The sequence below is a fragment of the Oncorhynchus clarkii genome, unplaced genomic scaffold, assembly GCF_045791955.1.
Source record: "Oncorhynchus clarkii lewisi isolate Uvic-CL-2024 unplaced genomic scaffold, UVic_Ocla_1.0 unplaced_contig_2986_pilon_pilon, whole genome shotgun sequence".
Classification (NCBI taxonomy): Eukaryota; Metazoa; Chordata; class Actinopteri; order Salmoniformes; family Salmonidae; genus Oncorhynchus; species Oncorhynchus clarkii.
In genome coordinates, this window is record NW_027260829.1 from 33,560 (window position 1) to 54,493 (window position 20,934).

General features: G+C 44.0%; 1 protein-coding gene across 1 annotated transcript in view; it reads right to left on the reverse strand.

The window, feature by feature from the left end:
* The window catches only part of LOC139401843 (guanine nucleotide-binding protein G(o) subunit alpha-like), a 30,974-nt gene that overhangs the window by 1,970 nt on the left and 8,070 nt on the right, over positions 1-20,934 (reverse strand). The window contains exons 6-9 of the mRNA XM_071145827.1: positions 14,574-14,702; positions 9,465-9,594; positions 9,084-9,155; positions 4,876-4,963 (exon numbers count right to left, since the gene is read on the reverse strand). Coding sequence (XP_071001928.1) covers positions 4,876-4,963; positions 9,084-9,155; positions 9,465-9,594; positions 14,574-14,702 — 419 coding nt within the window. The remainder of the gene's footprint in view (positions 1-4,875; positions 4,964-9,083; positions 9,156-9,464; positions 9,595-14,573; positions 14,703-20,934) is intronic.

Genomic DNA, 20,934 nt, shown 5'->3' on the forward strand with positions numbered 1-20,934 from the left:
GACATGCCTTCGGAAAGTATTCAGACCCCTTGACTTTCCACATTTTGGTAGGTTACATATTTATTCAAAAATGTATTAAAGTGTTTTTCCCCCTGATCAATACACACAAACCAAAACAGGATTTTAGAAATGTTTGCTAACACTCCCACTGTCTGCCGAATTATTTTCTCTTGTTTTATTTAATAGGGTTTTGGCACCTCTCAACACTCCTCATTATCACCTTCTATGCAAGCATCCACTCACACACACACACACATCCCATTGTTACTTAGATATATTACTTTATTTAATAAATATATGTCCGTTATTTCTGTCATGACGTTGGCCTGTTGGGGGAGATTTATGACCTCAATAAATACCTTTCCCTTTTTCCCCTCTCTACCGATGTGACTATTGAAAATCCCTTTGTTAACAGAGTCTGGGAACATCAAATGGTGGGAAACGGAACCCTATTTGGGTAATCTAACCAGTTGAAAATATGCGTTGGTACTTAATGAATATGATGTCAGATCAGTTGGCGTCAGACATTATTACTGATGATAGGACGACAAACTATCAGATTCACATGGAATTGTTGTGCAATTTAAATGTTTAAATATGAAATGTAATTTTAGCTCCTAAGTGAGAGAAATGGTTTTCATGAGTGAACTATGCTCAACTCAGTGGCCCATGTGAACAGACATCGGTTGTAAACTATGAAACACGGCCCTCTCCCCCAACCCTATATAAGCCCCTTTACGAAAATGTAACTTCCTGTTCCAAGGACGTGGACTTGTGGTCCCCGCGTTAAAAAGAAGGTCACCTACAGAACTAAGCCAACATCAGCGTGAGCTCTGGTTGAACGACAAGAACATAACGAAATTAGCATCGAATTTCAACGTGAAGATGACGGTCAACACACCGAAAGGATGAAATTCGACTATACCAGCCAGAATATAGCATGAGCTTAAAAGTATGGCAACTTGGTATGAACTTTGAACTCTTATTCACTAGAGAAGTGATACCCTCTCCGTCCGCTAAACGTGGGCTAGGAGAGGATGGACAGAGTATCCATTCACCACTAGACATTCTTCAGAGGATCAGAGAACCATGCTGGACCACCCAAACCTTCTATCTACGACCAATCTACCGAAGCACAGCTCAGAGTAAATATTGATTGCATTTTCCTTTTTCAAATGGGTGGTTATATAGAATGCATAAGACACTGTATTTACGATAGCATAGCTGCCTACGGCCCGATAGAGACATAGCTTCTCCCTTTGTTCTTTAGTCTTCCCGCTCTTTCACTCAAACCCAACCCCCTTTCTTTGTGTAACCAGCCGTTGTATCCGTTCCTTCCGCTAGGGACGTTTTCCTTGATGACAATTTGCAATCAATGTATGATCAATTCTGTGTAGATGTAATTCTGTGTGATTTAGGTATTTAGTAAATAAATAATTAAACCAAATTTTGTATTGCTGATTCAACTTGTTAGCCAGGGTTTGTGAAGATAACCAATCATTTTCAACTTTCAGATTAGACTAAATAAAGTGACGATTAAATTGACTGCTATTGAGGTAAAAGATTACCAGGTCTTTAAGAGTTTATTCGGAAGATAACAGCGCTAAACATTATTTCTTGGTGCCCCGACATTCTAGTTAATTACATTTACCTGATTAGCTTAATCAGGTAATATTAATTACAGAGAAATTATTTTATAGAATAGCATGTCAATATCACTTAATCCGGCATAGCCAAAGACACAACATTTCTTTATCTCCCCATCGTCTCCCTCTGTTACAGGGTACGAGCCAGTTCGTAACAGGTGTGACGCGACAAGCTTGGCACACCTGTATTTGGGATGTTGCTCCCACTCTTCTCTGCAGATCCTCTTCAGCTCTGTCGGGTTGGATGGGGAGCTTTGCTACACAGCTATTTTCAGATCTCTCCAGAGATGTTCGATGGGATTCAAGTCTGGGCTTTGGCTGTGCAAAACAAGGACATTGAGACTTGTCTCGAAGCCATTACTGCATTGTCTTGGCTGTGTGCTTAGGCTCGTTGGAAGGTGAACCTTGGCCCAAGTCTGAGGTCCTGAGCGCTCTGGAGAAGGATTTCATTAAGGATCTCTGTACTTTGCTCCGTTCATCCATGCCTCGATCCTGACTAGTTTCCCAGTCCCTGCCGCTGATAAACAATCCCACAGTATGACACTGCCACCACCATGCTTCACCGTAGGGATAGTGCCAGGTTTCCTCCAGACGTGACGCTTGGCATTCAGGCCAAAGAGTTCAATATTTGTTTCATCAGACCAGAGAATCTTGTTTCTCATGCCTTTTGGCTAACTCCCAAGTGATTTTTACTGAGGAGTGGCTGCCGTCTGGCCACTACCATAAAGGCCTAATTGGTGGAGTTCTGCAGATGTGGTTGTCCTTCTGGAATCTTCTCCCATCTCCACAGAGTAACTCTGGAGCAACTCTGGAGCTCTGTCAGTGTGACCATCGGGTTCTTGGTCACCTCCCTGGCCAAGGCCCTTCTCCCGATTGCTCAGTTTGGCCGGGCAGTCAGTTTTAGAAAGAGTCTTGGTGGTTCAAAAACTGTTCCATTTAAAAAAAATGGAGACCACTGTGCTCTTGGGGACCTTTAAATGGTGCAGAAATGTTTTGGTTCCCTTCCCCAGATCTGTGCCGCGACGCAATCCTGTCTTAGAGCTCTACGAACAAGTCCTTCAAACTCATGGCTAGGATTTGCTCTGACATGAACTGTCAACTGTGGGACCTTATATAGACAGGTGTGTGCCTTTAACTCATGTCCAATTAATTGAATTTACTGGTCTACAATCAAGTTGTAGAAACATCAAGGATGATCAATGGAAACAGGATGGACCTGAGCTCAATTTCAAGTCTCATAGTAAAGGATCTGAACATTTGTGTAAATAGTTATATTCATTTTTAAAAGAATGTGCAAACATTTCTAAAAACCTGTTTTGCTTTGTCATTATGGGGTATTGTGTGTGGATTGATGAGGAATATATTTATTTTAATCCAGTTTAGAATAAGGCTGTAACATAAATGTGGAATAAGTCTACTTTCAAATGCACTGAATAGCCACCAGGACCAATATTGACCATACAGTTGAAGTCGGAAGTTTACATACACTTAGGTTGAAGTCATTAAAACTCATTTTTCAACCACTCCACCAATTTCTTGTTAATTAACAAACTATAGTTTTGGCAAGTCGGTTAGGACATCTACTTCGTGCATGACAAGTAATTTTTCCAACAATTGTATACAGACAGATTATTTCGCTGTGTCACAATTAAAGTGGGTCACACTAGGTTGACTGTGCCTTTAAACAGCTTATAAAATTCCCCGAAATGATGTCATGGCTTTAGAAGCTTCGGACAGGCTAATTGACATCATTTGAGTCAATTGGAGGTGTACCTGTGGATGTATTTCAAGGCCTACCTTCAAACTCAGTGCCTCTTTGCTTGACATCATGGGAAAATCAAAAGAAATCAGCCAAGACCTCAAAAATACCTGAAGGTACCACGTTCATTTGTACAAACAATAGTATGCAAGTATAATCACCATGGGACCACGCAGCCGTCATAACGCTCAGGAAGGCGACGCGTTCTGTCTCCTAGAGATGAACATTCTTTGGTGCGAAAAGTGCAAATTAATCCCAGAACAGCAAAGGACCTTGTGAAGATGCTGAAGGAAACGGGTACAAAAGCATCTATATCCACAGTAAAATGAGTCCTATATCACCATAACCTAGAAGGCCACTCAGCAAGGAAGAAGCCACTGCTCCAAAACCGCCATAAAAAAGCCAGACTACGGTTTGCAACTGCACACGAGAACAGAGATCATACTTTTTGGAGAAATGTCCTCTGGTCTGATGAAACAAAAATAGAACTGTTTGGCCATAATGACCCTCGTTATGTTTGGAGGAAAAAGGGGGAGGCTTGCAATCCGAAGAACACCATCCCAACCGTGAAGCATGGGGGTGGCAGCATCATGTTGTGGGAGTGCTTTGCTGCAGGAGGGACTCTTGCACTTCACAAAATAGATGGCATCATGACGAAGAAAAAATGTGGATATATTGAAGCAAGACATCAGTCAGGAAGTTAAAGCTTGGTCGCAAATGGGTCTTCCAAATGGACAATGACCCCAAGCATACTTCCAAAGTTGTGGCAAAATGGCTTAAGGACAACAAAGTCAAGGTATTGGAGAGGCCATCACAAAGCCCTGACCTCAATCCCATAGAAAATGTGTGGGCAGAACTGAAAAAGTGTGTGCGAGCAAGGAGGCCTACAAACCTGACTCAGTTACAACAGCTCTGTCAGGAGGAATGGGCCAAAATTCACCCAACTTATTATGGGAAGCTTGTGGAAGGCTACCCGAAACGTTTGACCCAAGTTAAACAATTTAAAGGCAATGCTACCAAATACTAATTGAGTGTATGTAATCTTCTGACCCACTAGGAATGTGATATAAGAAAAAAAGTTGAAATAAATAATTATATTGTTATTCTGACATTTCACATTCTTAAAATAAAGTGGTGATCCTAACTGACCTAAGACAGGGAATTTTTACCAGGATTAAATGTCAGGAATTGTGAAAACTGAGTTTAAATGTATTTGGCTAAGGTGTATGCAAACTTCAACTGTACCCGAAGAATACACACGTGAAGAGAGGTCATTTTATTCTCTTCACAGCTTTATCTAAAAGCAATGGTGTTCGCTAAATCAGCAGAGGAATAAAACAGATTGATTATTTTAGGAATAATGCAAAAGGCATCATTTCTTTGACAAGTACAATTCCACATGTTTTTGGATTGACTGACTTGGACAACAGCAAAAACTAACTAGAATTGATACCAATATTATTATTTTACCTTTGTAACTAGGGAAGTAGAGTCGCAAATGCCTTCCTGAGTTTAAGATCTTCTCCTGGAAGAGGTCACTTTTGTTCATTAACAGAATCTGAAAAAGATTTGATGACAATACAAAAACATATCATTCTGATAGACTAGAGCTTAGTTGCACAAGCATAAATAGCTAAATCAATGTCAACATTTGAACAATTTCTGAGGACAAAGATAGTAAAATCAATAAAGCTGCATTTCTAAAAGTAAACCTTTTAACACTATCCCATACATTCCTTCTACTGTGTCACTCCTGACCTATACCAACTCACACTATCCCATACATTCCTTCTACTGTGTCACTCCTGACCTATACCAACTCACACTATCCCATACATTCCTTCTACTGTGTCACTCCTGACCTATACCAACTCACACTATCCCATACATTCCTTCTACTGTGTCACTCCTGACCTATACCAACTCACACTATCCCATACATTCCTTCTACTGTGTCACTCCTGACCTATACCAACTCACACTATCCCATACATTCCTTCTACTGTGTCACTCCTGACCTATACCAACTCACATGACACACAATATCTTCCTAGAAGAGAACCAAAAACACTGATATAGTATTTCAATTCAGGGTCCACAGCTGGTGTCAAACCTGTGAAAAGCACAGTAACAAATAAAGAGTGCATTCAGAAAGTATTCAGACCTCTTCCCCTTTTCCACTGTTACGTTAAAGCCTTATTCTAAAAGGATTTGAAAAAGGTTTTATCCTCCATCTACACACTACCCCATAATGACAAACTGAACAGGTTTAGAAATGTTTACATATTTATAAAAAGAAAAACAAGATATATTAACGTATTCAGAGCTTTTGCTATGAGACTCGAAATTGAGCTCAGGTGCATCCTGTTTCCATTGATCATCCTTGGGGTGTTTCTACAACTTGATTGGAGTCCACCTGTGGTAAATTCAATGGATTGGACATGATTTGGAAAGGCACACATCTGTCTTTATAAAAAGTCCCACAGTTGACAGTTCAAGTCAGCGCAAAAGCCAAGCCATGAGGTCGAAGACAGAATTGTGTTGAGGTACAGATCTAGGGAAGGGTACCAAAACATTTCTGCAGCATTGAAGGTCCCCAAGAACAGTGGCCTCCATCATTCTTAAATGGAAGAAGTTAGGAACCACCAAGACTGTTCCTAGAGCTGGCCGCCCGGCCAAACTGAGCAATCAGGCGAGGAGGGCCTTGGTCAGGGAGGTGACCGAGAACCCGTTGGTCATTCTGACAGAGCTCCAGAGTTCCTTTGTGGAGATGGGAGAACCTTCCAGAAGAGCAATCATCTCTGCACCACTCCGCAATGAGGCCTTTATGGTAGAGTGGCCAGCCAGGAGGCCACTCCTCAGTGACAGATCCTCTGGTCTGATGAACCAAGATTGAACTATTTGGCCTGAATACCAAGCATCATGTCTGGAGAAAACCTAGCACCATCCCTACGTGAAGCATGGTTGTGGCAGAATCATGCTGTGAGGATGTTTTTCAGTGGCAGGGACTGGGAGACTAGTCAGGATCGAGGGAAAGATGAACAGATCAAAGTACAGAGATCCTTGATCAAATCCTGAGCGCTCTGGAGCAGGTTCTCAGACTGGGGCCAAGGTTCACCTTTCAACAGGACAACGAGCCTAAGCACACAGCCAAGACAACGCATGAGTGGCTTCGGGACAAGTCTGAATGTTCTTGAGTGGCCCAGCCAGAGCCTGGACTTGAACCCGATTGAACATCTCTGGAAAGACCTGAAAATAGCTGTGCAGCGACGCTCCCCATCCAACCTGACAAAGCTTGAGAGGATCTGCAGAGAATAAATGGGAGAAACTCCCCAAATGCAGGTGTGCAAAGCTTGCAGAGTCATACACAAGAAGATTGGAGGCTGTGATCACTGCCAAAGGTGCTTAAACAAAGTCCTGAGTAAAGGGTCTGAATACTTATGTAAATGTGATTTCAGTTTATTTTTAATACATTTGAAAAAATTTATAAAAACAGTTTTTGCTTTCTCATTATGGGGTAGTGTGTGTTGATTGATGTGGGGGGAAAAACAACAATTGAATCAATTTTAGAGTAAGGCTGTAATGTATCAAAATGTGGAAAAAGGGGACTGAATACTTTCCAAATGCACATCATTAGCTTGTAAGAGAGAAAGAGATACCAGTAACATAACCTAAAAAGGTGAAAGACAAGAGAAATTAGTTGGGAGGTTGTCTGTTGTAGGGCATGGCCAGACACCAAAAATAAGACTTTACTGAGTTACAGTTCATAAGGAAATCAGTCAATTGAAAAGCCTTCATTAGGCCCAAATCTATGGATTTCACATGTGCATCTGTTGGTCACAGATACCATAAAAAAATGTGGGCGTGGATCAGAAAACCAGTCAGTATCTGGTGTGAGCACCATTTGCCTCAAGCAGAGTTACAAATCTCCTATACATAGAGTGGATCAGGCTGTTGATTGCAGCTTGTGGAATGTTATCCCACTCCTCTTCAATGGCTGTGTAAAGTTGCTGGATATTGGCGGGAACTGGAACACGCTGTTGTACACATCAATCCACAGCATCCCAAACATGCTTAATGGGTGACATGTTTGAGTATGCAGGCCATGGAAGAACTGGGACATTTTCAGCTTCCAGGAATTTTGTACAGATCCTTGTAACATGGGGCCGCGCATCATCATTGAAACATGAGGTGATGGGGGCAGATGAATGGCACGACAATGGGCCTCAGGATCTCGTTATGGTATCTGTGCATTCAAATTGCCATCGATAAAATGCAATTTTCTTTGTTGTCTATAGCTTTTGCCTGCTCATACCATAAACCCACCACCACCATAGGGCACTGTTCACAACATTGACATCAGCAAAACGCTCGCCCACACAATGCCATACACGTGGTTTGCAGTTGTGAGGCTGGTTGGACGCACTGCCAAATTCTCTATAACGTTGGCTTGTGGTAGAAAAATGAACATTCAATACTCTGGCAACAGCTCTGGTGGACATTCCTGCCGTCAGCATGCCAATTGCACACTTGATCAAAACTTGAGACATCTGTGGCATCACGTTGTGTGACAAAACTGCACTTTTTAGAGTGGCCTTTTATTGTCCACAGCACAAGATGCACCTGTATAAAGATCATGCTGTTTAATCAGCTTCTTGGATATGCCACACCCGTAGATGGATTATCTCAGTAAAGGAGAAATACTCACTGTAAATACATTTGTACACAACTTGAGAGAAAAGCTTTTTGTGGAACGTTTCTGGGATTTTTTATTTCAGTTCATGAAACTTGGGACCAACACTTTACATGTTGCGTTTATATTTTTGTTGAGTGTAATTAACGACAGAAAACTGATTATGACTCACACATCCACAGTCCAAACGTCTTTTAAAACCTTTTACAGTCTAAACGAGACAAATTAAAACAAGCTCGTTACACGCTTTTTATAAACAGTCCTCCCGGCCTCAGAGCTGAACTGAGATCACCTCAATTATGACCCTTGTGTGGTAATTGCCTGTGTCTGAGGCAATTAGAGGCAGTTGTGCCGCCTGCGGCTGGCTGGGCAGAGGTGGTTAGCAGGAGGCACTCTGGGGACTCCATGGGCTTTAATTACATCCACTGGGTTGCCCTCAGCAGGTCACAGCGTTGTGCTTTTATTTAACCTTTATTTATACAGCTCAGTCAATTAAACACCATGATGCGATGGCGACATGTTTGAACTGCTGTGGAAAGTTCAGAAGGAGCCGTGTCATGTGGAACAGAAAGGCCTCTCGGACGTGTAGAATAAGGAATCATGTCAGCTCCATATGTGATATGCCTGAACGTGGCCCTGGGCTCTGCCACACCGCATAGACAGCCCCAACATCAAGCACGTGACATTGGGAGTACAGGAAGATGTTTCCTCTAAAACCACATCATTTCTCCCCATAATTGAAATAAGGTAAGAATTGGGTGGTAGGCTAATCTGATGCTAGATCTGTCAACAAGGGCAACTTCTACCTGCAGCTGAATGTGGGTAACTGGAAGTGGCCAGAGGAGAAACCCTCACCTTGATTGAGTGTGTAATGGTTTTACTTAAGAGTGACAATGTTTGGGAAAGGCAATCTGTTCAGAGGACTGTGTTATGGCAGACATTTGTTAAGTAGGTGTTGTCAGACAATCTCCATGTGAAAACTTACCAATGAGGTACTTCTGAAAACTATGTTGGTGCAGATGGAGGTAAAGAGTTCAAGGCTCTCTTGTAGCCGGTTCTAAGAGGGAGAAAGAGAGAACAGAGAGAGATTTGAACAGAGCGAGCGAGACAGATAAAAGGGGGGGTTGAAGAAAATCAATGATACTGGACATAAAAGATCTAAACAAAGTTTCACTCAATCTGTCAGCTTCAAATATTAGATGGTACCATACACAGCTTTAGGCCATTCTACTGGTTTGATACATTGTTCTGACGTAGAGAAGGTACTGTAGGGTACACAACATCCCCCTCTACTTTTTAATCAAAGCTGAGACTGAACAGCTCCAACTCCCTTACCTTCTGCTAAATGGTATCTACTATCTATTACCATAGAGCGGTCCTCCGTCAGGGTCATGTCGTAGTCACTGAGCGCCACAACAAACAGCACGGCCCGGACACAGTCAAAGTAGCTGAGCCACTTCCTCCTCTTGGTCCGCTGGCCGCCCACATCATACATCCTGTAGGTAGGCAGACAGACAACTTTACTCACAACTTAGAGACATGAGGTGACAACACAAATTAACAGGCTACAGCTTCTGGTGTCAATCATTTCATTTCCAAAGACTTGTAAAATATGTACATCACCCTCCACGGGGGATATTGTAAGTTTGAGGTTGAAAAGGTTGAAAGCACTGAAGCAAAACACCATAAATAGTGTATGAACAATGGACAGACTTCATGTAACTGATGTAAAGCTGAAGAAAGATTTGACAGATTGGTACAGTCACTTGGGGAGAGAGTTATTGGCAGCAGTGGCCAGATGCAACATGTGGTAAGAAAAACAATATTTATTTAATGTCGTTGTTAACAGAACTTCAATGTCACTAATTATATCCTGTGTCATCTTGAAATGTGATCAACATCAATGAAGCAAAATAACTTACAGATCCATTCAAATGCATGAAAATAGTTCAGAATGTTGAACATAATTGACTGGAAAAATAAACAATAACTTCACACCCGCCCATCACAAATGTTTCCAACTTCCACATTTCATTGATTTGTCCTTCTGTCCACACAAGGTGTCAGGCACAAGGGAAATGAGTTCCAAAATCAATGGGATTCTGGAAGACGCTGTCGTACACATCAATCCAAAGCATCCCAAACATGCTCAATGGATGACATGTCTGGTGAGTACGCAGGCCATGGAAGAACTGGGACATTTCTCATCTTCCAGGAATTGTGTACAGATACTTGTGACATGGGGCTGTGCATTATCATGGCGAAATATGAGGTGGAGTTATGGCAAGACAATATCAGGATCTCGTCACAGTATCTCTGTACATTCAAATTGCCATCGATAAAATGCAATTGTGTTCGTTATCCGTAGCTTACGTCTGTCCATACCATGAACCCACCACCACAGGGCACTATTCACAACGATGACATCAGCAAACCGCTCGCCCACATGACGCCATACATTTGGTCTGCGGTTGTGAGGCTGGCTGGACGTACTGCCAAATTCTCTGAACATTGAATTCTCTGGCAACAGCTTTGGGTGGACATTCCTGCAGTGAGCATGCCAATTGCACCCTTCCTCAAATGTTGAGACATCAGTGCCATTGAATTGTGACAAAACTGTACATTTTAAAGTGGCCTTTTATTGTCCCCAGCACAAGGTGGACCTGTGTAATGATCATTCTGTTTAATCAGCTTCTTGATATACCACACCTGTCAGGTGGATGGATTCTTTTGGCAAAGGAGAAACACTCACTAACAGGGATGTAAACAAATATGTGCACACAATGAGAAATAAGCTTTTTGTGCATATGGAACATTTCTGTGATCTATTTTTGTTCAGACTATATTACACCCAGCACCACCAGCAAACACTGAAGCACAGGAATAGGCCTACTGTACTCCAGTCTCTAGGGATTAACAACAAGATAGTAGCAGTCTGGTCCCTTATTGTACGTGCTGTAACCAACAACTGAGTATTGTCTAAAGCACATGGAGTAGGAGTAGAGCATTCTGGGTAAAACATTTAAACTCTCGAACTGGAAAAGTAGTATTCCATGTTGAATCCCTATGAAACTCAGGGTCTTGGTGACAAAGGTCATTGTGATAGTGACCAACCTGCATCTGATGGTCGCCAGGAGTGTGATTACACTACCCTTGTCAGATACTTTGTGTCTTTGGGGTCACATTTTGTTTTAAAACCGGGCAGTGCAAAGATAGCCTGGTCCCATACGGCATACAACTCTTCCATTGGTGTCATGTCATACAATGAACAAACACACAACACAGAGAGGAGTTAGCTAATTACTGGACTACCAGGCTACAGCAGCAATCCCTGAGATAAGTCATTGAGGTAGAGTATTTTTGGAACCATTACAAGACTGCTACATGACTGGGTCTCTGTCGTGATGAGAAAAAATAAAAGTTGACATTTAATGTTGCTGAAGTTCTGTTTCACAACCGACTGTATCCACGTCTAATACCTGGTAGTGTCATTGATCATGGTTCTACGTGGAATACACAAGAGTGGAGCTGAAGCATGATGCCATGACGTGTTCAGCAGGCTGGAGCACAATACAAGGAGAATCAGCACAAGGAGAATCAGCACAAGGAGAATCAGCACAAGGAGAATCAGCACAAGGAGAATCAGCACAAGGAGAATCAGCACAAGGAGAATCAGCACAAGGAGAATCAGCAAGGAGAGAAGGGGTGTGGAGGGGATTTCGTGGCCATTAGGAGGAAACCTCTTGCTATTCCTTCTCTCTCAGAAGCACAGAGAGAGCGAGCGCATGAGTGAGGGACATCAATATCTCATAGGTCTGATTCATTCCTCAGTATGCCGCCTCCCTTGCAGCTGTGAGGGGGTGTCTGCTAGCACTCCTCAGGCACCCCTTGCTAAGTCGTGAGAAGGGCCAGATGGGGCCACCATGGGACATTGGAACCCAGAGAGTAGGGAAATCAGCAGGGCTGGTTTATAACCCAACCCCTTCCCACCCTGGAGATCAGCACGCTCCTTTTGTGTACCAAGACACTTTGGGAAACGTGCAGTCCAACAAATGATTTTGATAATCAGAAGGCATACTCAACTGTTTACTACACTGAAACACTACATTTGTTTTTCAGTCAAACAGAAGCCCTGCTCTTGGTTTGCTATAAAGCTGAAGGATAGAGCTGGTGAAATGTAACCACTCAAGTTCATAGATGGAACTTGAGCTGCACAAATCCATCCCCACTTTTTTCAAATTGTTTTTAAATGGGCACACTCATTTTGCAAGCGGGGAATAATATTTCACCCCCGGCTCTACAGTACTCATTACAATGGCAAACTCCACCTTCACTGCCCACGTGGTTTGGCATCCCCTGGCTATTGTGAAACATTTGGCCACATTCATCATTCAATAAGACCAATTGAATAAGACAGAAAAACATTTGACTGTGAAGTTAAAGGCATTGATATTGCATGGAGATTTAAAAGAAAAGTAATGCAGATGTAAGGGGATTTGATTAAAACACATACATTTCATTATTGAAGAAATTAAACCGAGGGGGGTTTGGAAATTAGGGGTTTGATTTAAACACATACATTTCATTATTGAAGAAATTAAACCGAGGGGGGTTTGGAAATTAGGGGTTTGATTTAAACACATACATTTCATTATTGAAGAAATTAAACCGAGGGGGGTTTGGAAATTAGGGGTTTGATTTAAACACATACATTTCATTATTGAAGAAATTAAACCGAGGGGGGTTTGGAAATTAGGGGTTTGATTTAAACACATACATTTCATTATTGAAGAAATTAAACCGAGGGGGGTTTGGAAATTAGGGGTTTGATTTAAACACATACATTTCATTATTGAAGAAATTAAACCGAGGGGGGTTTGGAAATTAGGGGTTTGATTTAAACACATACATTTCATTATTGAAGAAATTAAACCGAGGGGGGTTTGGAAATTAGGGGTTTGATTTAAACACATACATTTCATTATTGAAGAAATTAAACCGAGGGGGGTTTGGAAATTAGGGGTTTGGAAATTAGGGGGTTGGAAATTAGGGGGTTGGAAATTAGGGGGTTGGAAATTAGGGGGTTGGAAATTAGGGGGTTGGAAAAGTAAAAAGAAATACATGGTTCCATAGAAACCCAAAACTAAAACTCTATTAGCATCATATAAACTAGAATATTACCAATAGAGTACAACAATTCCTTAATTTTCTTAGCTGCCTTCATCCATTTATGCAATGTTGTGACCTTTGTCCATGGCATCACATTGTGGGAACAAAGTTCTATGGCTGCGGTATCCTTCACTAAGTTTCACCCACCCCTCCATGTCACAGCAAGCCGAGCCGAGCCGAGCCAAGCCGAGCCGAGCCCAGCCCAGCCCAGCCGAGCCGAGCCCAGCCGAGCCGAGCCCAGCCCAGCCGAGCCGAGCCGAGCCCAGCCGAGCCGAGCCGAGCCGAGCCAAAAAAGAACAAAGATTAATTCATGGCTCTGAGGAAGGTGTCTGACAAGCCAAATATCTTCATTTCTGTTTGCCCCTGTAGTACATATTAAAATCACGGTAGACATCCGAGTGATCCTTTTATTTTTCTAGGAATAGTCCCGTCGTGCCCAACGGTCATTTTTGTAGTCACACTGGGGTGGAGCACGTCTGGGTACGCTTGCAGTTATGAATTCAAGCCTCTGGAAAACAGTACTGCATGTTGGGAAAGTGGTTCCCATCGGTTAGAACTAGAATATATGACAATCTCTTATGACGTGATAGTGATTCACCGACAATCTTCCTGCACAGTTCTCCTCTCTGCGCATCAGGAGACCAAGAAGCCAGAAAAACTGTGACAACTTGTCTGAAGCCATTTTTACAATCACACACAGCTGAAACACCAGACTTACACAGAGGCTTCTTATACACATATGTGAGGCGAAGAGGGGACATCGTCTTGATACTACAACAGTTTACTAGAATGAGCCAATACAGAATGTTCTATTGGTTTGAGATGAAGCACTATGGACATTCATAATGCTCATTTGAAAATGGTCATACTCAAGGAACCATAAGATGACGATCACCAGAGGAAGTTGGCAAGCAGAATTATTTTTGAAATATCACCCCGTCGCCTGTAATCATGTAGTGTTGTCAGTATGACACCGACCCGCTCTAAACAGCCATACCACAAACCCCTTCACAACACCACCCACAGATATAACACTATGACACTGAACTGAGAATGTATGATCACACAGAATATTTTCTCAAGGTATCAATGGGTGTCATTGTCTTATGACATATGGCGCCATTATAACAGAGTTGTTAGTTATACTCTGAAGTAAGACAAAGGTGTACATTTGTTATAAAGAACATATGCAAAATAACATTTAGAAAGCACGATGAATGTATTGAACAAGATTCATGGGTAGATGAATTATGGACTGGTTTAGACAAGGCAATTCTCACATGAGCCAGTGAAAACCATTCCTTACCTGAAAACCATGTGATTGACTGGAAACTGGGTCTCGATGATTCCGGAGGTTCGCACTCTCACCCGCAGGACGTCCGCCTCAGTGGGAATGTATCTGGGAGAGATGATCCGACTTATGTTCTCAAAGAAACTGGGAAAGGCAGATGGAGGAAACGACAGTCAAAAGAAACAAAAACAGCTTTAAGACTGTAAATGGTTTAACTGAAGAACATAAATCAGACAATGTTGATTTAAAAAAAAAAATACCAACATGGTGAATTATGTTCAAAATTATATTTTATTGATGCATTAATCAGTGCATAACGGAGTAAAAATAAAATGACTACATTGAGATTACACTCCACATGTTTGCAGTCACTTAGAAATGTCCTTGTTTATGATAGAAAAGCTCAACTGGCAGCTTCATTAAATAGTACCCGCAAAACACCGGTCTCAACATCAACAGTGAAGAGGTGACTCCAGGATGCTGGCCTTCTAGGCAAAGTTCCTTCTCAAACAAGACACTAATGTACTTGTCCTCTTGCTCATTTGTGCACCGGTGCCTCCCACTCCTCTTTTGCTGTTCTGTGAAGGGAGTAGTACACAGCGTTGTACAATATCTTCAGTTTCTCGCATGGAATAGCCTTCATTTCTCAGAACAAGAATAGACTGACGAGTTCCCAAGTAAGTAAGTCTTTGTTTCTGGCCATTTTGAGCCTGTAATCATACCCACAAATGCTGATGCTCCAGATACTCTAGTGTAAAGGCGGCCAGTTTAATTGCTTCTTTAAAATCAGAACAGTTTTCACCTGTGCTAACATAATTGCAAAAGGGTTTTCTAATGATCAATTAGCCTTTTAAAATTAGAAACTCTGATTAATTAACACAACGTGCCATTGGAACACAGTGATGGTTGCTGATAATGGGCCTCTGTATGCCTATGTAGATATTCCATTAAAAAATCTGCCGCTTCCAGCTACAATAGTCATTTACAACATTAAAAATGTCTAAACTGTATTTCTGATCAATTTGATGTTTTAAATGGACAAAAAAAAAAAAGTACCTTTCTTTCAAAAACAAGGACATTCCTAAGTGCCCCCAAGCCTTTGAACGGTAGTGTATGTAAAAGTGATGAGTTGTATGAGTATATGGTCTCCGAGGCAGTTTAATGAGTAACTTGTACTGAGCGACAGAGAGACAGAGAGACAGAGATGGGAGAGATATAACTAAATTAAGCAGTCATTTGAGAGTGTGGGAGATCAGAGGACAGTCCAAGTGGCTAGCTAGGTGGGATCCACCACCAGAGGACAGTCCACCAAGTGGCTAGCTAGGTGGGATCACCAAGTGGCTAGCTAGGTGGGATCCACCACCAGAGGACAGTCCACCAAGTGGCTAGCTAGGAGGATCCACCACCAGAGGACAGTCCAAGTGGCTAGCTAGGTGGGATCCACCACCACTGGACAGTCCACCAAGTGGCTAGCTAGGTGGGATCACCAAGTGGCTAGCTAGGTGGGATCCACCACCACTGGACAGTCCACCAAGTGGCTAGCTAGGTGGGATCACCAAGTGGCTAGCTAGGTGGGATCCACCACCAGAGGACAGTCCAAATGGCTAGCTAGGTGGGATCCACCACCAGAGGACAGTCCACCAAGTGGCTAGCTAGGTGGGATCACCAAGTGGCTAGCTAGGTGGGATCCACCACCAGAGGACAGTCCACCAAGTGGCTAGCTAGGTGGGATCCACCACCAGAGGACCAGCATTCTAATCTAGGTGATCAGACAAACGTCCACACAAAAAATAATTCCGTGAGAGATGCTTTGTGTTGAACGTGTTCATAGAAAACTTACGTCATCCGTAGGATCCACAGGGACTTGAGTCAGAAGATGTCCATAGTGATAAGGGACAGTCAAAAACATCCAAAAACTGTGGATGGTGTTAAAACACACCAAGCCTTAGGGAAATGACCCGTCTTTACAATTTGCAATTATAAAGCATGTTCCGTGTCAACACACCTTCACTCATTGTATGCAAAATCAGGTTCATGAGACATCATATCAACGCTAGCTTCTTACTGGAATACTTTGAAGGTATAACGTCATAGCTGTGTTACCATAGTCTTACTGTTTCAGCAGAGCTCTATAAGCAAAGTCCTTTCCATAAGAGAGAAAAGTCATCATTAGAACACGTCAAAACAACAAGTCACTTCTCATGCCACAATAAAACAGGTACAGACAACCATTAGAAGAGAAAGGCCAAATGAGTAGTGTTGATCTAAGGGGGAGGAATAACATGACATATTGGAGCTGACCTTTTGATCACACAGCAATTAGCACTTTTCACAAAGCAACACACACAAGCTGGCGCAGTAGAGAATGTCACGAAGCGCTGTAAAGTGATACCTCCAGGGTGAGACGGAGAGGTTCCCGCCAACCACCTTCCTACCCACCCACGCTGCACTACACCGCCACGAGCCAGGCATTCAAGACATTCCGGTCCAGTCTCATTGTGTCATCCACCAAGGATGCACACCCACCCCCTCCCTCCCTCCATTCCTCCTTCTTTTTGCTTTTTGGCACTATTGGTTAGAGTCTGTAAGTAAGCATTTCACTGTAAGGTCTACACCTGTTGTATTCGGCGCACATGACAAATAAACTTTGATTTGATTTGATTAACATGTCACAATTTTTTTTTTTTTTTTAAATGTCCCCTGCAACTGTTCCCCCTACAGTAAGTGTTATTATTGTGATGTGAAAGTGCAGGCATTTATGTTTCTAGAACTGTGCCGCAACTGAGAATCAATTCACGTTTAGATGGAATATTTGGCTGTTTTGGCTTCTAGAGCCAATTCACCCTTTAAACAGAACATGTAAGGTCCTTGGACTGAAGAGTAATGTTAGGCTCCTTTAATCCATTATTGGGCTAGGAGAACAGATGTTGGAGGGCCAGTAGGAGGCACTCTTACCTCTGGTCTAAAAAAGATCAATGCCCCAAGGCAGTGACTGAGACATTGCACTGAGTAGGGATCCGTCTTTTGAATGGAATATTAATCCTGACTCTGTCTTCACTAAATATTCCCATGGCATTTATTGTTAAGAGTAGGGGGAGGTTAACCCCGGTGTCCAGGCTAAATGTACAATCTGGCCCTCATTCTAGCATGGTCACCTAATCATCCCAAGCTTCCAATTGGCTCATTCATTTCCCCCCTTCTCTCCCATGTAACTATTCCCCAGATCATTGCTGTAAATGAGAATGTTCAGTCAACTTACCTGGTAAAATAAGGGCACATTATATTAAATAGTTTTTTTTATCAAATAAAACTCACAACATCAGTATGAAACATAACTAAAGAGAGCAGAATGCTACTGCCGTTAACCCAAACCCACATCATCATAATCCACACTTCACTTGAACAACACCCCATTCAGCAAAGGTAATGTCCCTGAAAACAAGGCATAAAGAGGCACTAAATTGAGATTTGATGACACTTGAAACAAAATGACGTAAAAACCCGCCGCGCTTCACATGAAGCGTCTAATAGTGTCCTCCCCAAGGACGTGGTGCTATGTCCCATCACATCACTTAGAAACACTGCTGATCAACCCCCACAAGAGAGGATGTGGTGCTCTGTCCCATCACATCACTTAGAAACACCGCTGATCAACCCCCACAAGAGAGGACGTGGTGCTATGTCCCATCATATCACATGCTTAGAAACACCGCTGATCAACCCCCACAAGAGAGGATGTGTGTATGTCCCATCATATCACTTAGAAACACCGCTGATCAACCCCCACAAGAGAGGATGTGTGTATGTCCCATCACATCACTTAGAAACACCGCTGATCAACCCCCACAAGAGAGGATGTGTGTCTATGTCCCATCATATCACATGCTTAGAAACACCGCTGATCAACCCCCACAAGAGAGGATGTGTGTCTATGTCCCATCACATCACTTAGAAACACCGCTGATCAACCCCCACAAGAGAGGATGTGTGTCTATGTCCCATCACATCACATGCTTAGAAACACCACTGATCAGCCCCCACAAGAGAGGATGTGTGTCTATGTCCCATCATATCACATGCTTAGAAACACCGCTGATCAACCCCCACAAGAGAGGATGTGTGTCTATGTCCCATCACATCACTTAGAAACACCGCTGATCAACCCCCACAAGAGAGGATGTGTGTCTATGTCCCATCACATCACATGCTTAGAAACACTGCTGATCAACCCCCACAAGAGAGGATGTGTGTCTATGTCCCATCACATCACATGCTTAGAAACACCGCTGATCAACCCCCACAAGAGAGGATGTGTGTCTATGTCCCATCACATCACTTAGAAACACTGCTGATCAACCCCCACAAGAGAGGATGTGTGTCTATGTCCCATCACATCACTTAGAAACACCGCTGATCAACCCCCACAAGAGAGGATGTGTGTCTATGTCCCATCATATCACATGCTTAGAAACACCGCTGATCAACCCCCACAAGAGAGGATGTGTGTCTATGTCCCATCACATCACATGCTTAGAAACACCGCTGATCAACCCCCACAAGAGAGGACGTGGTGCTATGTCCCATCATATCACATGCTTAGAAACACCACTGATCAACCCCCACAAGAGAGGACGTGGTGCTATGTCCCATCATATCACATGCTTAGAAACACCGCTGATCAACCCCCACAAGAGAGGATGTGTGTCTATGACACCAGAACAACAATAAAAAAAAATATTCTGAGCATGACCTCAGTTCAGGGCAGGGGCCTGTTTTAGGAACATGTAAAACGCACACATACCTCCAACTACAGAGAATGACGCCATGGTGTTTAAGTAGCCATCTACATAAGCAGTCTAATATACAGGAGTATATTCAAAAAGAGGACAAATCAAGAATAAACGGGTGCAGATTAAATTGGAGCTGGGTAACGCCGCAATATGTGGATCCACTGCCAACCCCTCTGGCTGGCAAACCCACACATAGCAGCCGCCCCCCCCCCCGACGCCACCTTACCCACACAGAGCCCCCCCCCCCCGACGCCACCTTACCCACACAGAGCCCCCCCCCCCGACGCCACCTTACCCACACAGAGCCCCCCCCCCGACGCCACCTTACCCACACAGAGCCCCCCCCCCCCCGACGCCACCTTACCCACACAGAGCCCCCCCCCCTGACGCCACCTTACCCACACAGAGCCCCCCCCCCCCCGACGCCACCTTACCCACACATAGCCCCCCCCCAACGCCACCTTACCCACACATAGCCCCCCGACGCCACCTTACCCACACATAGCCCCCCGACGCCACCTTACCCACACATAGCCCCCCGACGCCACCTTACCCACACATAGCCCCCCGACGCCACCTTACCCATACATAGCCCCCCGACGCCACCTTACCCACACATAGCCCCCCGACGCCACCTTACCCACACAGAGCCCCCCCCGACGCCACCTTACCCACACAGAGCCCCCCCCACGACGCCACCTTACCCACACAGAGCCCCCCCCCGACGCCACCTTACCCACACAGAGCCCCCCCCCAACGCCACCTTACCCACACATAGCCCCCCGACGCCACCTTACCCACACATAGCCCCCCGACGCCACCTTACCCACACATAGCCCCCCGACGCCACCTTACCCACACATAGCCCCCCGACGCCACCTTACCCACACATAGCCCCCCGACGCCACCTTACCCATACATAGCCCCCCAACGCCACCTTACCGACAACTGCCCCGATGCCACCTTACCCATACATAGCCCCCTGATGCCACCTTACCCATACATAGCCCCCTGATGCCACCTTACCCATACATAGCCCCCTGATGCCACCTTACCCATACATAGCCCCCTGATGCCACCTTACCCATACATAGCCCCCTGATGCCACCTTACCCATACATAGCCCCCTGATGCCACCTTACCCATACATAGCCCCCTGATGCCACCTTACCCATACATAGCCCCCTGATGCCACCTTACCCATACATAGCCCCCTGATGCCACCTTACCCATACATAGCCCCCTGATGCCACCTTACCCATACATAGCCCCCTGATGCCACCTTACCCATACATAGCCCCCTGATGCCACCTTACCCATACATAGCCCCCCGACGCCACCTTACCCATACATAGCCCCCCGACGCCACCTTACCCATACATAGCCCCCTGATGCCACCTTACCGACAACTGCCCCCTGATGCCACCTTACCCATACATAGCCCCCTGATGCCACCTTACCGACAACTGCCCCCTGATGCCACCTTACCCATACATAGCCCTCTAATGCCACCTTACCGACAACTGCCCCCCAGGTGGTGGGTAAAGTAAAGCTGAATAGCTGTGAAGCAGAACACTTGGCCGCTG